Here is a 14,712-nt window from a genome sequence, read left to right on the forward strand (position 1 = left end):
TTGAAACGGATGTTAGAAACGGTGAGTTTTTTGGTAATTATGAAACATGTTTGATCGGAAGAATGAATTTTCATTTATCCTCTGTCAGATTTATTTGCATCGCAATGATTTAAGACCGAACTTTTTAATAGTCTTAGAAGAGTAATTGAATCGTCCCATGAAATTGGGATTGATACTCCAAATTTTGTGAAATTAAATGGACCTTTCGGTGTCATGAAATGAACGATATACTATTGAATAGATTTGTGATTTATAGAACTTGCAGAAAAATTAGATGATTCTTTAATACGGTTATAATCGAAAATAGTGAAAAATTGAAGATTATTAAAACAATTAGAAAAGAAATTTAATAAATGATTTAAATAATTGAGATATGGTAGAAAATTTGAATGCTAAAAGAGCTTTATTTATTTAATACGACCAAATATATTAGCTCATTTCTCTTAAAAAAGAAAAATTAGATCGAAATATATTTCAGAAATACGTATCATGTTAATCACTAAAAACGAAACACCGAAATTTTATACTTATTATATATACATATATACAATTAACAGAGTCAGTAGCGTCTGGACAGTGAGATCTATTGATTAGAAATTTGCACATAAAGTATATCACTCGTAACAAGAGCACACTCCATACATTTAACACGATATAACAATGTTGGTCGACAACGATGAACAACGATGAATGTTGGTCGACAGCGCAACACCGAATACAGCTAAGAATAGTGACACTGAGTGCAACGAAAATACACCGATGTAACCCATTTAAGGAATAAATGTAGAGAATTCATGGAACGCTTAAAATGACACAACGGTTGATCAAGAGAAGAAATAGAGAGAGAAAGAGAGAGAGAGAGAGAGAGAGACGAACACCGAGAACACCTTGTACGACGTACAATACATTGAAAATAAAATGAAAAGAAGCAGGAAACGATAAACGAAGCAACAGTAAATATAAAATTGATAACGATGTCATGCAGTGATGACGGAGTAAACTATAATATCGTCTTTCCGGTGTCGCCCCGGCAAGCCATGGAGGCATTAGGCTACCATTTTCTTCGTTCCTAACCTCAACATCCGTACCACTCGCCTGCAAGCTGAATAAATCGAAACCTGCTTCACGAACGATCGCACAATGAAATTAACCTTTAAAACCTGATTACACATTCGTTGCAATGAACACTCTATCTACGGTATTCCGATTATCATATTCCAATTTGCATTTAAACTTCCCGCCTTACGCACGGCCTATGCACGCCTCGAAATATTAAAAGCTGCCATACATAAAATTACCTCGCGAAATTCATTATCGCATTAATATTCCAAATATTACGATATTACATTAACTTTCCACGTTAATGTAAAGAATTTAAATAATCCCCGTAATATCGAATTAAAATTCGTTTCGGACCAATCAAGCGTGATGCTTATTATTTAGAGTACAACAAGTAATTGCAAGTACTGGGAGAAAACCGAAAACCGAAAAGAAATTCACGCGAAAGTACAATCGACACGTGCTTTCCAAAATATTCGCAAAAACAAATTTTTTTAAAATAATCATTCGTTACAGGAATAATAAATATTTAAGTAATAAATAACAAAAATGGGAAATTTATTTGAAGGACAATAAATAATTCTAAGAAAAGAGAAAAACGATACGAAATTTTAAATTAACATCGGGGTATATTCTCAAAAATATTTCTCAAATAGGAAAGAAGATAGGGGAAAGAAAGAGAGGGAGAAGGATAGAAGATAGGGGAAAGAAAGAGAGGGAGAAGGATAGAAGATGGGGGAAAGAAAGAGAGGGAGAAGGATAGAAGGTATTGCAACTTTAACGGTAATATTAAATCTCCTAATTCTCATTGCAGCGAATGTGTAAAGAGGGGGAAAAAAAGGGGGGGAAAAAAGACTGAAACGTATCGCATGGAAGCATATTGCAAAAAAGGGGGAAAAAATGTATCAACGAGATACAGTGCGTGTTCGAAAAAACGGGCGAAAAAACGAGCGAAAAGCGACGCTGGAAGAGAGCAGAAAATAGGGATATCGTGGGGAGGCCTGAGCGTGGCGAAGGGGTGGGGGAACGCTGTCGCGGTAAACTTCCCATTATCCTACGATGTAACAACGGATCGCCGGCAGGCGTAACGGCAAAGTAATTAAAACTTTCGTTTTATTTGCATTATCTCATTGTTAGGCGTCGTATATTCTAATAATGGCGAGTTGTTAATTGCAATTAGGCGCTGGCTCGGCTCGCCCTACCTTCTTTCTTTTCTCCCGCTTATCCGCCATCTTTAATCCCCTCCCATGCTCGTCTCTTTCGTTTTTCCAGCCCCGTCTCATCCCCATAGATAACGTTGACGAATGATTTGCTCTTTCGCCTGTATTCCTTGCCACGACATCGATTTCGATTAATCTTGCGCATTCAATTCGAGTCAATCGACTTAATTAATCGTACCCCCCACCCTCGACCCCCCGCAGCCGCCTATGGAGGAGATCGAGAGAGCGCTAGGATTACTCTGCAAGGGAAACCGAAGACGCGACGCGGATACCCGGACGCGAAACGTTGAAAGTTCATTCTGTTGTTATCTTTGCCGGTAATTAACGGGCGAAACGCGATGCCAGAGAGACCTGTCTCGTACAGCCTCTAGAGAGAAACCTGGCACCACTCGCGGTATTGGGAGAGTCAGAATATTAGCGGTTGCATAGAAGTTCGTCAACAGTTGTGGGTCATCCTTCACCTTCGTAGTTCTAATTAAGTTGGAAAAGACTGCAACCGTACATATTCCAATTGAAAAATGGCTGACTTATGTTCGGGGGTATAATCTCAGTCACCTTTGAAGTGCTTAGGTATAGAATTCTCTGTAATTGGAAGTACAACCGAGGAGTAGGAGATTCTGCGTCAAAAAATACGTCGAAAATGTGGAATAACATTTTTTCGTGGCAAGCTTGGTTTTCCAGGAAATTGAATTTATATATTTTTGGGGAGCACCTACGGTGTCGCCGCCTAGCGGATCTCGCTGTAAGCTACTTCTACGTGATATTTGCAACGTAATAAATGGATTTTGCATTAGGTTTATTCTCTGAATCCGTCTCGTTGCTATGTACCTACTTTATATGCAGCTACGAATCTGCCAAAATGGCGTCGCGTTGCAACCCATCGAATGTTTGGACTAAATTTTCTCGAAAACGAAGCCTCGTACGTAAAAATTTTATTCTACATTTTTCACTCGTTTTTTCGCGTAGAATCGATATCTGTTCGGTTATACCACCATTTACGAAATACTCTTGCACATCGTACTATCTGTGTCGGCACGTATAACGTAAGTCATTGCAACAATTTTTGCTCCGTGAGTCTCCGTGTAGCGAGTTATTCCACGCACTCCAGAACACGCGAGGAATCAGCCCTAATGAATCGTGTAGCACGTACAACGTGACGACGAAGGATAAACTCGTGTCTGGACGTATGGGAATTTGGATCTACGATCTCAGGACTACAATCATTCGTGTTTACAGTCAACATTTAGACGTTGATAAGTGTTTTGTACTTACCTTCCCTCTGCGTGGGTGGCATGGTGGTCATCGGCTGAGGAATTGGTTGAGTAAACTGGCTGTAGACGGCGGGATAAGCTGCGACAGTAACAAATAACAAATACATCATGATGTGTCCACATCTATACAAAGAGTGCATGCGGTTCTTATTGCTCCCATCTCGCTTCCATTAAATACAGCTTCTCGTGGGCAACAGTGTTTTCGTGTGAAACAAAGCAAAGTCGCGCGTTGCGTTCGGCATTTCGGACCTCAGAAACCGATGCTGGATCGTTCTCAAGTTTCTCGAAATTCCGGATCACTGATACAACGATCTCGGGAATCGCAGGTGTGTTAAATTGAAAATCTCGAGTCGGAGAAAATACAATTTAAATTAGGAAAAAGAAAAAGAAAAATTAAAATCCTACGTCAAATTTTAGTCAAATTTTCAAACTCTTACGTCAAGTTAATAATTAAAAACATAAAATTTCTATCCAAAAATCGCATATTCGTTATAGGTTACAGATCCCGAGTCGAAGAATTTGTATCTCTGAATTACATTCTGAACGCTGATTATTTAAAACCCGGTTCCCATGGGTTATGGTCGCGTAAAGATGTTGGGAAGGTAATCTTCGTTGGCTGACGCTTGAACTTAATAACACGGGAAATGACTTTTTTAACTGGATCCAGGCTAGGCAAAGATGCTGAATATTTTCGAAGACCGTGGATTAACTGGTCTCGATGTGCACACCATGCAGCGAGAACGAATTATAATTGCCGGGAATGCAACGAGCGTAAATGTAATGAGCAACGACGTTAATAAAAGGTAAACTGCATGGTCAACGTCAATCGAGTTAATGCGAAATTGCATTGTCGTCGGCGGCGGGTGGAGAAATAATTATGGCAGGACAGTTTATAATTGTTCGTAACAAACGTGGTGTACGATGAGAACGCCACGTTTAATTCCACGGATAACCGAAAAACGAGAGCGAGACGCGCCACGATATTCGGCAGCATTTAGGACTAGACTGGAATTAACGAGCGGCGTCTCAGCGCCGCCCGGCGGGCGCGAAGGTAAACGAAAAAGTCACTAGACGCGGTGGAGCCGTTCTCCGCCAAAGCCGCACACGTCGCGCTGTTTTCCGCGACAAGGATATTCGATTCTCAACGTTCTCACCGTTCCACGACTTTTAATACGATACTTTTGTATTTCGCAACCCTTTCATCCGATATTACCGACATTAACTGCTACGCGATATCACATCAAAGTCGCGTTCTGTCCCTCCTCATTATACGCTGGCCACACGCGTCGCGATTACTGTAGCTGTACACGTAGAAGAGACACACCGTTCGAAATCGAAGTTGTAAGGTAGAAATAACAAGCCGCCATGAGACGAGTACGCGTTTCTCACAGGGTGCTCTCGCTTTGAGCGTGATTCAATTGAAATCTAGACCTAGGATCTCGGTGAAATTCAATTCCTACTTCATCGCATTCCCCGCTATTTTCAGAAAGAATTTCCTCGTTCCGAAATTCGACGATTAGGAACGAACAATTGGGATAATAAAGATCATAATCGCGAAATGCAAAGAGGGAAAATGTAAACGAAAAGGGAAGAAGAACTGTAAAATTTCCGAGATTACATTTATCGGTATCGAATTTTTCGAAACATTTTCCACCACCCGATATTTGTAAAACGCGCTACAGATACGCGTTGCGATGGATAAACGAGCACTTTACTACATAATATTAGAGAAAAGCAATTATAACGGCATTAATTATACTTTGGCAAATATTTAAAACGCGCGCGATTGATATTTGTTTGTGACGGATAAACGTAGAACGGGATGGCGAGAGAGCGACGGGGGGCGGGGGAACGAAAAGGGTTCCGGGGCGTTCGCTCTCAGATCAGAAGAGGTAAATTTTCGCTTGGAAATTAATTATTTCCGTGCAAACATTGCTTTAATATATTCCGATTGACGTTACCGGAGCTTTCGGTCCAACGATGGTCCGACGTTTGGCGTATGAAATAAATACGCCATCATACGTCGGTTACCATTCAGCCGGATAGAGGGACACGCGATATTTCGGATTGCTTTTTTTTATTCCGCTCGCTGATCTCCATGCTCTGTGTACACTGGACGAAAATACACAGAAAAAGAATATCCTATTTTTGAGTCTTTGGCAAACACGGGATACCGGCGCGGTCTCGAAACGTACGAACGTTTTATACCTCAAATTTGATGAATTTTTACCAATTCCGCTTACACGGCCGGAGACAGTGGTTCCGCCTAGCGGGACAAGCGCCGCGTGCCCTCTGGCGGTAAAAGACGGAACAACACGGTGGAAAGAATGCTACTACGTCAGGAGCGACGAATACGTAGCGAAATAATTGTTAACGCGACAGCCTTTCGCGGTTCGGCGTTTTCACGGCCGATAATGACGCGTCGGTTATGAGACCGGCCATGGTGAAACGGCAAACTCGGAACGCTGGGTTATTAATTTAACCATTGGGACAGAGAATTCATCAAAACCCCGCGCGTTAATTGCTAACGGCGAGCGGAACGAATCGAAGTATAGTTACGTGGACACGTTGATTATCCCTGAAACGGAATCGTCCATTTTGATGCTGATGGTTATCGGATTATAACTCCTGCCCGTTTGTATCGCGCCTCGATACAACATCGCATAGAGGGCGCTCAGGTCACCTGGCCGATTTACACACGTCGACGTGTTGTCTGCGTATCGATGAACATGCACGGTACAGGATGCGCTCAGGAGGTACAATATACAACGTACACGACGTATATTTAAAAGAACATAGAGATTACACTGTAGCAGCCACACCAGAAGCATCATGGAACGACACGTTGACGCGACACGTCTATCTATGCACAGCGGTGCACGTTTAAATTTAACCAAGTTCCACAGCCAGCTGTTCAATTCTCCAATGCTCTGTCTGTCTCTGTTCGCTTTATTTTAACCCCCTCTCTTCGTATTTATCAATTACAACAGATTTTTCTAAGTCTTGGACACCGAGTAGCAGACAAAGCTGTTAACACTAGATTTAAGGACGCTATCTGTATACCTATCTCTACGGACACCTGTCAAATCTACACGAATTAACGATTTGTTTCATTTAACCCTTTAACTACGGCAGACTTTGAAACGCACTTAGGAATTCATTTACAATATCCGTCGAGAACGGCAAAATTTTGGATACAGATGCGCCCTCCGTGTCAGAGAAGCAAGCTGTGTCGAGCGCTTATATGCGCCCTCCGTGTCAAAAAGCAAAATTTCTGAGCGCGTACATGCGCCCACAGTAGCCAAGGGGTTAAAAACAATTGCAGTATTAACAGTTTTAATATAAGTTAGCTAAACCTGTTACCGTCGTATAATTGGTGCAAGCCATTCGTCACATTGACGGGTTTCGTAAACCTAGTGTTAAATTCTCGAGTGCTCTGTCTGTCTCTTTCCACTTCGTTTTAACCCTCGTCCCTCTATCTTTATTAATTACAACAGATTTCACTAACAAGCGAAAAATTCTAAGTGAGAAACAAAGAATGAGGATGCTAAGTGTGAATTTAAATCTTCGTTACATTTAATCGTGCACCCCTGTGTTATATACGTATAGTCCTGACGACGAGACATTCGTATCTATATGCGTGTGCGTGTATACGTATATAAGTGTACACATGCTGCCATAGTCGCATGCAACAGCCAGAAACGCGATCGGCGGAATCGAATTTTTCGGAGTTAAGTGCTCGAGTGCTCGGATAAAAGCATGTTAAAATCGAACGTTCGGATTCGTTTCGACCCCGCGTCTTTGGAACTCTATTCCCTGACGAATCGTCGTAGAAAAGGGGCCCGTTCGGCGGTAATTAAATTCGACGCGAAACGTCTTCGTTCGCCTAATTCGCGCTCGTCGGGAGAAGCTGATGGTACATCTAACAACGAACAGAATTACCATTTTGAGAGACTTCCACGGTAGGATCGCGTTTTCCCGATTGCATCGCTGAAACGTATCGTACTCATGGAGAATCGAAAGCGTGGATAATCAAGGGGGTAACAAAAATTCAATAAAACATACAGGGTGGTAAAAGAATAAGTATCCGGAAATTTAGGGGAAAATTGTAATTACTGGATTAATTTCTTTTCAAAATTACACGTGATCCTCTGTTTTGCTTCGAGCAAGTGACTATGATTATTATCGTGCACTATTGGGTTAATTATTTCTTATTAATCCTGATTTATATTAATCCTGTGAAATTCGATGTGCATCGTGGCTCGGATTTTCTTTGTATTTTTAAAAGTTTCAGTGATAAAATCACGCTTGGAATTTTTAACTACGCTGCCAAAATAATTAATAAACAAAATTTATTTCACGCTTTTATAGTATACTATAGTGATCAGTGATGAGTATTAGTAACTTTTTGTTTAACACTTCACGCTTTGAAGATTTCAATGGTAAAATCACACTTGGAATTTTTAACTGTGCTGTCAAAATAGTTAATGAACAAAATTTATTTAACGCTTTCATAATATACCATAGTGATCAATGATGAATATTAGTAACTTTTTGTTTAATTCTTCGTGCCTTGAAGATTTTCAATTTTGATTTAAAAGGTTGAACAATCTGCACACTTTCTCTGATAAAATTCACTCAATTTTCTATAACAATATGAAAATGATCGTGAATAAATTAACGTATCGAATTCTTTTATTCCAATATTGCATACATCGTCGCCTTAATTTAAAATAGGCAATCAAATGAGTAAATAAATACGAGAAATAATTAGACAATTAATTCACCAATCTCAATTTCAAATATAACCAAGACAAAAGATCATCCAGAACTTTGAAAAATCTGTTATGATTTTTCCCTCATCCTTCAGTCAGTCCCCTAAATAATTAGACAATTAATTCACCATTCTCAATTTCAAATATAACCGAAACAAAAGATCATCCAGAACTTTGAGAAATCTGTTACGATTTTTCCCTCATCCTTCGGTCTACCCCCAAAGTCGGGAACCCTGTTTTTTCGCCACCCTGTATGTGCACGAGTGAAAAAAGTGCAACAATATCACGCGTTGCATAGTCAACGCGGTGAATCTCGAATAGAATGTTCGTTTCGGCCGAGACCCGTGACAGAATCCGATTTGGATCGCTCTTTGGTTAGGCTCTAGCATCGAGGCTTCGTGCTGTCATCGAAAAAGCACACTATCAAATGCGTTCGCTAAAGTTCCGTGAAAATTCGTTGCAGATACGAAGGCTTGGCGGAATTCTCGATAAGACGAAGGGAAAAAGTAAATGGGGAAGAAAAAACTTACCGACGCCGTGGTAGGGTTGTATTCCAGGATACGCATGCTGGAGTGCCTCCCCATTGGGGAGCGCTGGTGCTGGAATGGACAGATGGAGGGCATCTACACTTCAATAAGCACAGCTCTTATCGGGGACGGACCTATGTCTAGGGCCCCTGTCGCAATACTGACCGACCAATCGATATTGCCACCGTATCAACGTGTATTCTCGCATCTCTCGTTAGTTTAACACTAGAACTATCAGCACGAGCCGGCATCACCGGTCTCTCGTCTCTCGCAGCTATTGCAAACGTGCAGCTTCTTTCGGGTCAAATTAATTTCCAGTTTTATACGGATTAATAATAACCCTTTGCACTCGGAAAGTTATACAGAACCATAACAGGCATCCTCGAGTTTTTAATTTAATATCGAACGTAAATTTTTGGAACATTTGATGGCAACCAGTGACAAGTTAAGTCGTTCTTTCAGTGCAAAGGGTTATGGGGGGTTTTCACTCCTCGTTTGCTTGATACTACCACTACAAAGAACGGTTTTTAATTTCTTTTTATTCTTTATTAAGCAATTTTAACCCTTTGCGCTCGACGATTTTTTGGCTAAAGAATTTATTTGATATTTTTGTTTTATTCTGTATTTTATTTTATTTTATATTATTTGGTATATTTTGAGCAGTAAATGAGAAATCGTGTAATAATTAACACGTAGAATTGTTTAATTTAGATACCTCGCACAGTGTTACATTATTTTAAATTTGATATGTTATTTAACATCGAGCTTCGAAATTTTATCAAATGACGACTGAAGGGCACCCCTCGAGTGCAAAGGGTTAATTTTCCTTGGAGTGACTTTACAGGGTTCCTGGTTCGCTGCAGTTATCGTAGCTTCGTTTAGTAAAATTAATATTCATTTTTATCGAGACTACTGTCAAGAGTCTATTCTATTCTTCAAATTCTCAAAAAATGGGGTTTGAATAGGGTTCAAGTAAAGTCGGAATTTAATTTTACATAAAATTGTAATTTCAATCGTAAGATCCCAGAAATGTATTCGTTTTACTCTTAAATCTCAAAGGTTCGTTTTAAAATTTGTCAAAGAGTACTTTCGCGAGCAAATTATGGTATTTAAATTTTCTGCAAATACTGTTCCAAGGTTTATCTCGTGGCTCTATCAAAAATATCGCAGAAGCAAGTAACCATAGGGCGAGGGATGGAGGGAATTTGAGTAAAGGAATGGGAAATGTGAGAAAAAGGATGAGATAAAATTCTGGTATCTATGAAGGAGATGATCGTCGATTGGTTGCTATCGGACTCGAAACACAGGCTTCCGGGATGGATCACGGTTCGATTTGATGGGTCGATCTTTTGAACTTGCATGATGGAATATTTCCAAAGCGTGTGTGCTGACTTTGTATGCACAATCGCTAGGAATAAGGAAGTATAAGGGTAGAGAGGAGCCTGAGATTATGCGAGGAATGGTCAATGTAACAAAAATTTGATTTTTCCAAAAAAATCTTTACACTTGCTTCACGAACTTCGTAAATTCATGAATTCACGGTTATCGTTTATCTATGAACGAATTGCTATCAACTAAACACCTCGAACAAAAATAATCAAATTTTTACATTAAAAGACAATTAATATCCAAAACATTTAAAACTGCATAAAAATAAATGAAAACAAATTTAGAAAAGAAGAAGAAAGATAGAAAATATCTAAGAAAGTAATACAACCAAAGTAATACAAGATGAGTTAAAATAATGCAAAAATTTAAAAGGTAAAACAAATTAAATTTTCATATTGAAACACCCACGTGAAGAAATCAAGAAAAATAATTAAAAATATTTAGAGAATAAAGAAACACCCAAAAATGTCTCGACCCCGAGAAGAAAGAGTAATACAAAGTAATACAAGATGAGTTTAAACAATGCAAATATAAGATAATATAAGCAAGTATAAGATAAAACAAATCAAATTTTCACATTGAAATACCTGCGTGAAACCATCAACAAAAATAATAAAAAATAATTATAAAAAGTAAGAAACCCCCAAAAATCTTCCAACCCCCAGAATAAAGAACCCAAGTAGTACAAGCGGAGTTACAATAACTCAAACATCTAAAAGCTAAAATAAATCAAATTCTCAGATCGAAATAGCCACGTGAAACCACCAACAAAAATAATTAAAAATAATTATAAAAAGTAAGAAACTCCCAAAAATCATCCAACCCCAAGAAGAAGGAACCCAAGTAATACAAGCAGAGTTACAGTAACTCAAACATCTAAAAGCTAAAATAAATCAAATTCTCAGATCGAAATAGCCACGTGAAAATAGCAAGAAAAATAATTAAAAAGAAAGGAAAAAGGAAGAAACCCCGAAGAATGCTGCAACCCCTAGCGAAGCAAAGACCCGAGGTAACGTCGGTGTATGTCTGGGGCGAGGTTACTTGCTCCTCATAGCGAAGGGAAAATAATAAAGTCCAGCGTGGATTGGCCGAGCATTGCGCAGGGGCGGCACACTGCGCCTGAGTTGATACTCACGTCCCGCATAGGACTGATGTATCCCGTTGGTGTAGACACCGGGATCCGAACCTGCTGGTTGACCATTCGGTGTTTGTGGAGCCATGTTGAAATTGGGCATCGTTGGCGACGGTAACGACGTCATCGCCCCGTTAACCTGCTGCCCTGTACCGCTACCTACGAGTAAACATGATCAGTACACACCGGTTACCCTCTTGCTCTTACAACACCGACCTCGGTCACCCTCGCGGCGCGCGGCACAGCATCGGCAACGCTCATGCTTAGCTAGTTGCCCTCTGTACATCCTGTCAACCGATTTACGGTATATATTTACGGTATATACCGTATAATTGGAAGGACGTCAGACCGGGTTTGCGGATGATCCGTATGCCTCGCGTCGCGTTTGAGGGTATCGTATGATCTGCAGATTGCCGGGATATTGATCCGATTTTAGAGCTAATAACGACTCGCGGCAGACTACTGCTATACGAGTTAATGATCCGGGTCTCTAGGCAAATCGACTGGCTGTTTTCTTAGGATGATTAGATCGGTAATCCGGGACCAGGAGATTGCTACCGGGCTAGCCCTGGCTGACGTCTATCTCGATTAGCGATAGTTTTCACGAAGCGGCCCAAGTAAACGAGACCACGGGTGTCGGTGTGTTACTAACGGAGGTGGCGAGGATAGCGTTTCCAAGTTTCACGCATATTTCGATAGTTTAGGACAGGTGTTGGTTGATTTCGACAGGAAGCGTTGGATGGCTACAGATATATAGGGATTCCTCGTGGTTTCGTTGGTCCACAATCAACTTCCGTTTGAGTTGATCTTACAATTTTAGCGTAACACTTCACAAATTTATTCCTTTGTATGTGTCTAATTAGCAATATTCGAAATTTTTCCAAAATATTGCGAAGTAGAGCAATCGTGAATCCTTCGAGGACGACGCCATTTTGAGTTTGTGCAAGCTAGTCAGTCTAGGTGAGAAATTTTAAAAGAAGCGAAGAACAACAGTTTTGAAAGATTATATATGAATCTAATTTTACATCGACAAAATGGTTCCTCTTAATGAGAAAAGATTAATCATAATATTAAATGGCGGCCATTTGCTGACGCTCGTCCGCTAAGGCTTAGTATATTACATTTAACGCACTATAATTGTAAATATATTGAATTACGTACAATTTCTCCTTACATTAAAAATGTATTAATTTTTAAGGTAAAAGTGGATCATGCATTGAAAATTTCGTGCACGATATTCCGTAATACCTGTTTTGTTTAACAAATCGAGTATCAAGCACGTTTTAGCAATTACTATAATTCTTCTGATATATTAAACATTCTCCAACTACATTTTGCTTCGTTCAACCTCCTAAATCGTCCATTACTCTTAATTATTCTCTCCTTTAAACAAAACGATCACGATTGGGACACGCGAAGATAGGTTATGAAACACCCACATTTCGAAATTTTCGAAATAATTCTTATCATCTTCGTCGTTTCGCAGAGTCGTCATTTCATAAATCCACGAATCAATATACCAGTGAACGCAACAATATACTAGAAACAAAGGTTTCGGGGTCCCTTTCTCGAAGCCCAGCGCACGCCGAAAACCGCCATCTTCGAAAACGGCGGGAAATTCAAATCCGCTAAGCGACGCGTTACTAGTCGCCGATAAATTGGCGGGGTTTTTTCGAAATTCCTCGAAGCTACGTCGACCTGGTCGTTCACGAGACACTCGGGGCGGATGAAAATCCATAATGACAGGTACGATGACGTCGTTTGGCCAGAAATAAAAGCGCACGGGCCGAGCGTAATCTGCGGCGCTGGCAAGCGGCGGAGGAAAGACGAGAAGTAGGTGGAGGGGAAATAAAATATTATTTCCCTATGAAACGGTATTACGTTTCGCTCGAACGAGACTCGACGTGGAGAGCGGTTGCAGAGAGCCGATTTCCGTGCTTAGTTTACCTGGCTGTGCCATTCCTCTCGCGTCCCTGGTGCACGCGTCGGCGTACGATGGAAACCGGAAAAGCGAAGACAGCGAGCGACGCGGGGTGGCAAAGGGTGGCGGCGCGGGGTAAGAAAAAGGGGGCGGCGGGAACGGTGCTACTTTGGCTTTTCTCCTTCCCGTTCGCCGAGCTTTCGATAAAGTTTCGCGGTACTGGCAATATCTTTCGCTCGAGTCACGCTTGGTGAAAATGTTGTATTGATTTATGAGCCGGTTATAAGGCAACGGACTGTACGCCCTCGCTGCCGCGAGATCCGCGGAGAAATAAACGGGGAGGCGGGATAAAAGAGGGGAGATAAAGAAAGAGTTTCGCGCCAGTGAAACTGGGAAATTTCACGACAAAGTGTGTACGAAACGCGGATACGTGCAGGGCTTCAAACTCGCGTGTCCTATTTCTCTCGAATAACTTCCCGGAAGTCGGCGCTGCCGGATGGCCCTCTTTGGTAATTCGGGGGTCGATATCGCGTGATTGGGAGGGTGTACAGTTTGCGATCGCCGAGTTTCGAGAGTCGAAGTTCCCGATCGAATTAGCGATATTTATTTTCCAATTTTAATCGTATATTCCGATCCTCAACTACCGGTTAAGCGAGGAACTGCCTCCGAGCTTTCCATACTTTTTAATATTTTTAATTACCAAGTTTCGCTTGCGAGTATTCGGATATTTAATTTCCTTTTTCTTTCCTAGTTTTGTAATTTGCGAGGCCGAGATTTGGGGTACGAGTGGGGTACAGGTAGACTGTAATCGATGAAATCGGAGGAGATATTTACGAGAATTCAAGGGAGATTTTGATATTTTGTTTTATTTCCGATGGAATTGATGAAGTTTATTTCGAAATTTGATTAGGTTATTGAGCTCCTCTACATTTTTCTTCGGTAATTTTTGAGATACATAGATGTATATAGACTGTGATCGTCGAAATAGGAGGTTTCGAAGCTTTCATACTGATTGAATTTTTCTTTCTTGGTAGATTTGGAGAATGTAAATAATCTTTCATGACAAAGCTCGGTGTGAAAATATTATCTACACTGTTTTGCCAATTTTTCAGGTCGATTTGTATAATTGTATCACTTGCTTGGTCTATCTACGATCATCGAATGGAAAATATTGGAAGCTCCTATAATATTTAATATCATTATATTTTATATAACAATATATAATATTTTCTACATTTTCCAACAATAAAATTAATCTCTAATAACGAAGATTGTTTAGGAACTATTAAGCTTCCTAATATTTCTTTTTAAAAATTAGTATAACAGATTCTAAGCGACTAAGTTATAATATAATAAAATAAATATAATATAACTATAACATAATAATAAAAATAATATAATATAATAATATATAATAT

At 40.1% G+C, this 14,712-nt stretch overlaps 1 protein-coding gene across 2 annotated transcripts in view; it reads right to left on the bottom strand.

Annotated features, from left to right (window-relative positions):
* bru3 (CUGBP Elav-like family member bruno 3) overlaps nt 1-14,712 on the bottom strand; it is a 552,999-nt gene that overhangs the window by 10,245 nt on the left and 528,042 nt on the right. For both annotated transcript variants that reach the window (XM_017911632.1, XM_017911631.1), the window contains exons 7-9: nt 11,377-11,532; nt 8,856-8,948; nt 3,552-3,629 (exon numbers count right to left, since the gene is read on the bottom strand). In XM_017911632.1, coding sequence (XP_017767121.1) covers nt 3,552-3,629; nt 8,856-8,948; nt 11,377-11,532 — 327 coding nt within the window. The remainder of the gene's footprint in view (nt 1-3,551; nt 3,630-8,855; nt 8,949-11,376; nt 11,533-14,712) is intronic.

The sequence above is a fragment of the Eufriesea mexicana genome, unplaced genomic scaffold, assembly GCF_001483705.2.
Source record: "Eufriesea mexicana isolate 0111107269 unplaced genomic scaffold, ASM148370v2 scaffold307, whole genome shotgun sequence".
Lineage (NCBI taxonomy): Eukaryota > Metazoa > Arthropoda > Insecta > Hymenoptera > Apidae > Eufriesea > Eufriesea mexicana.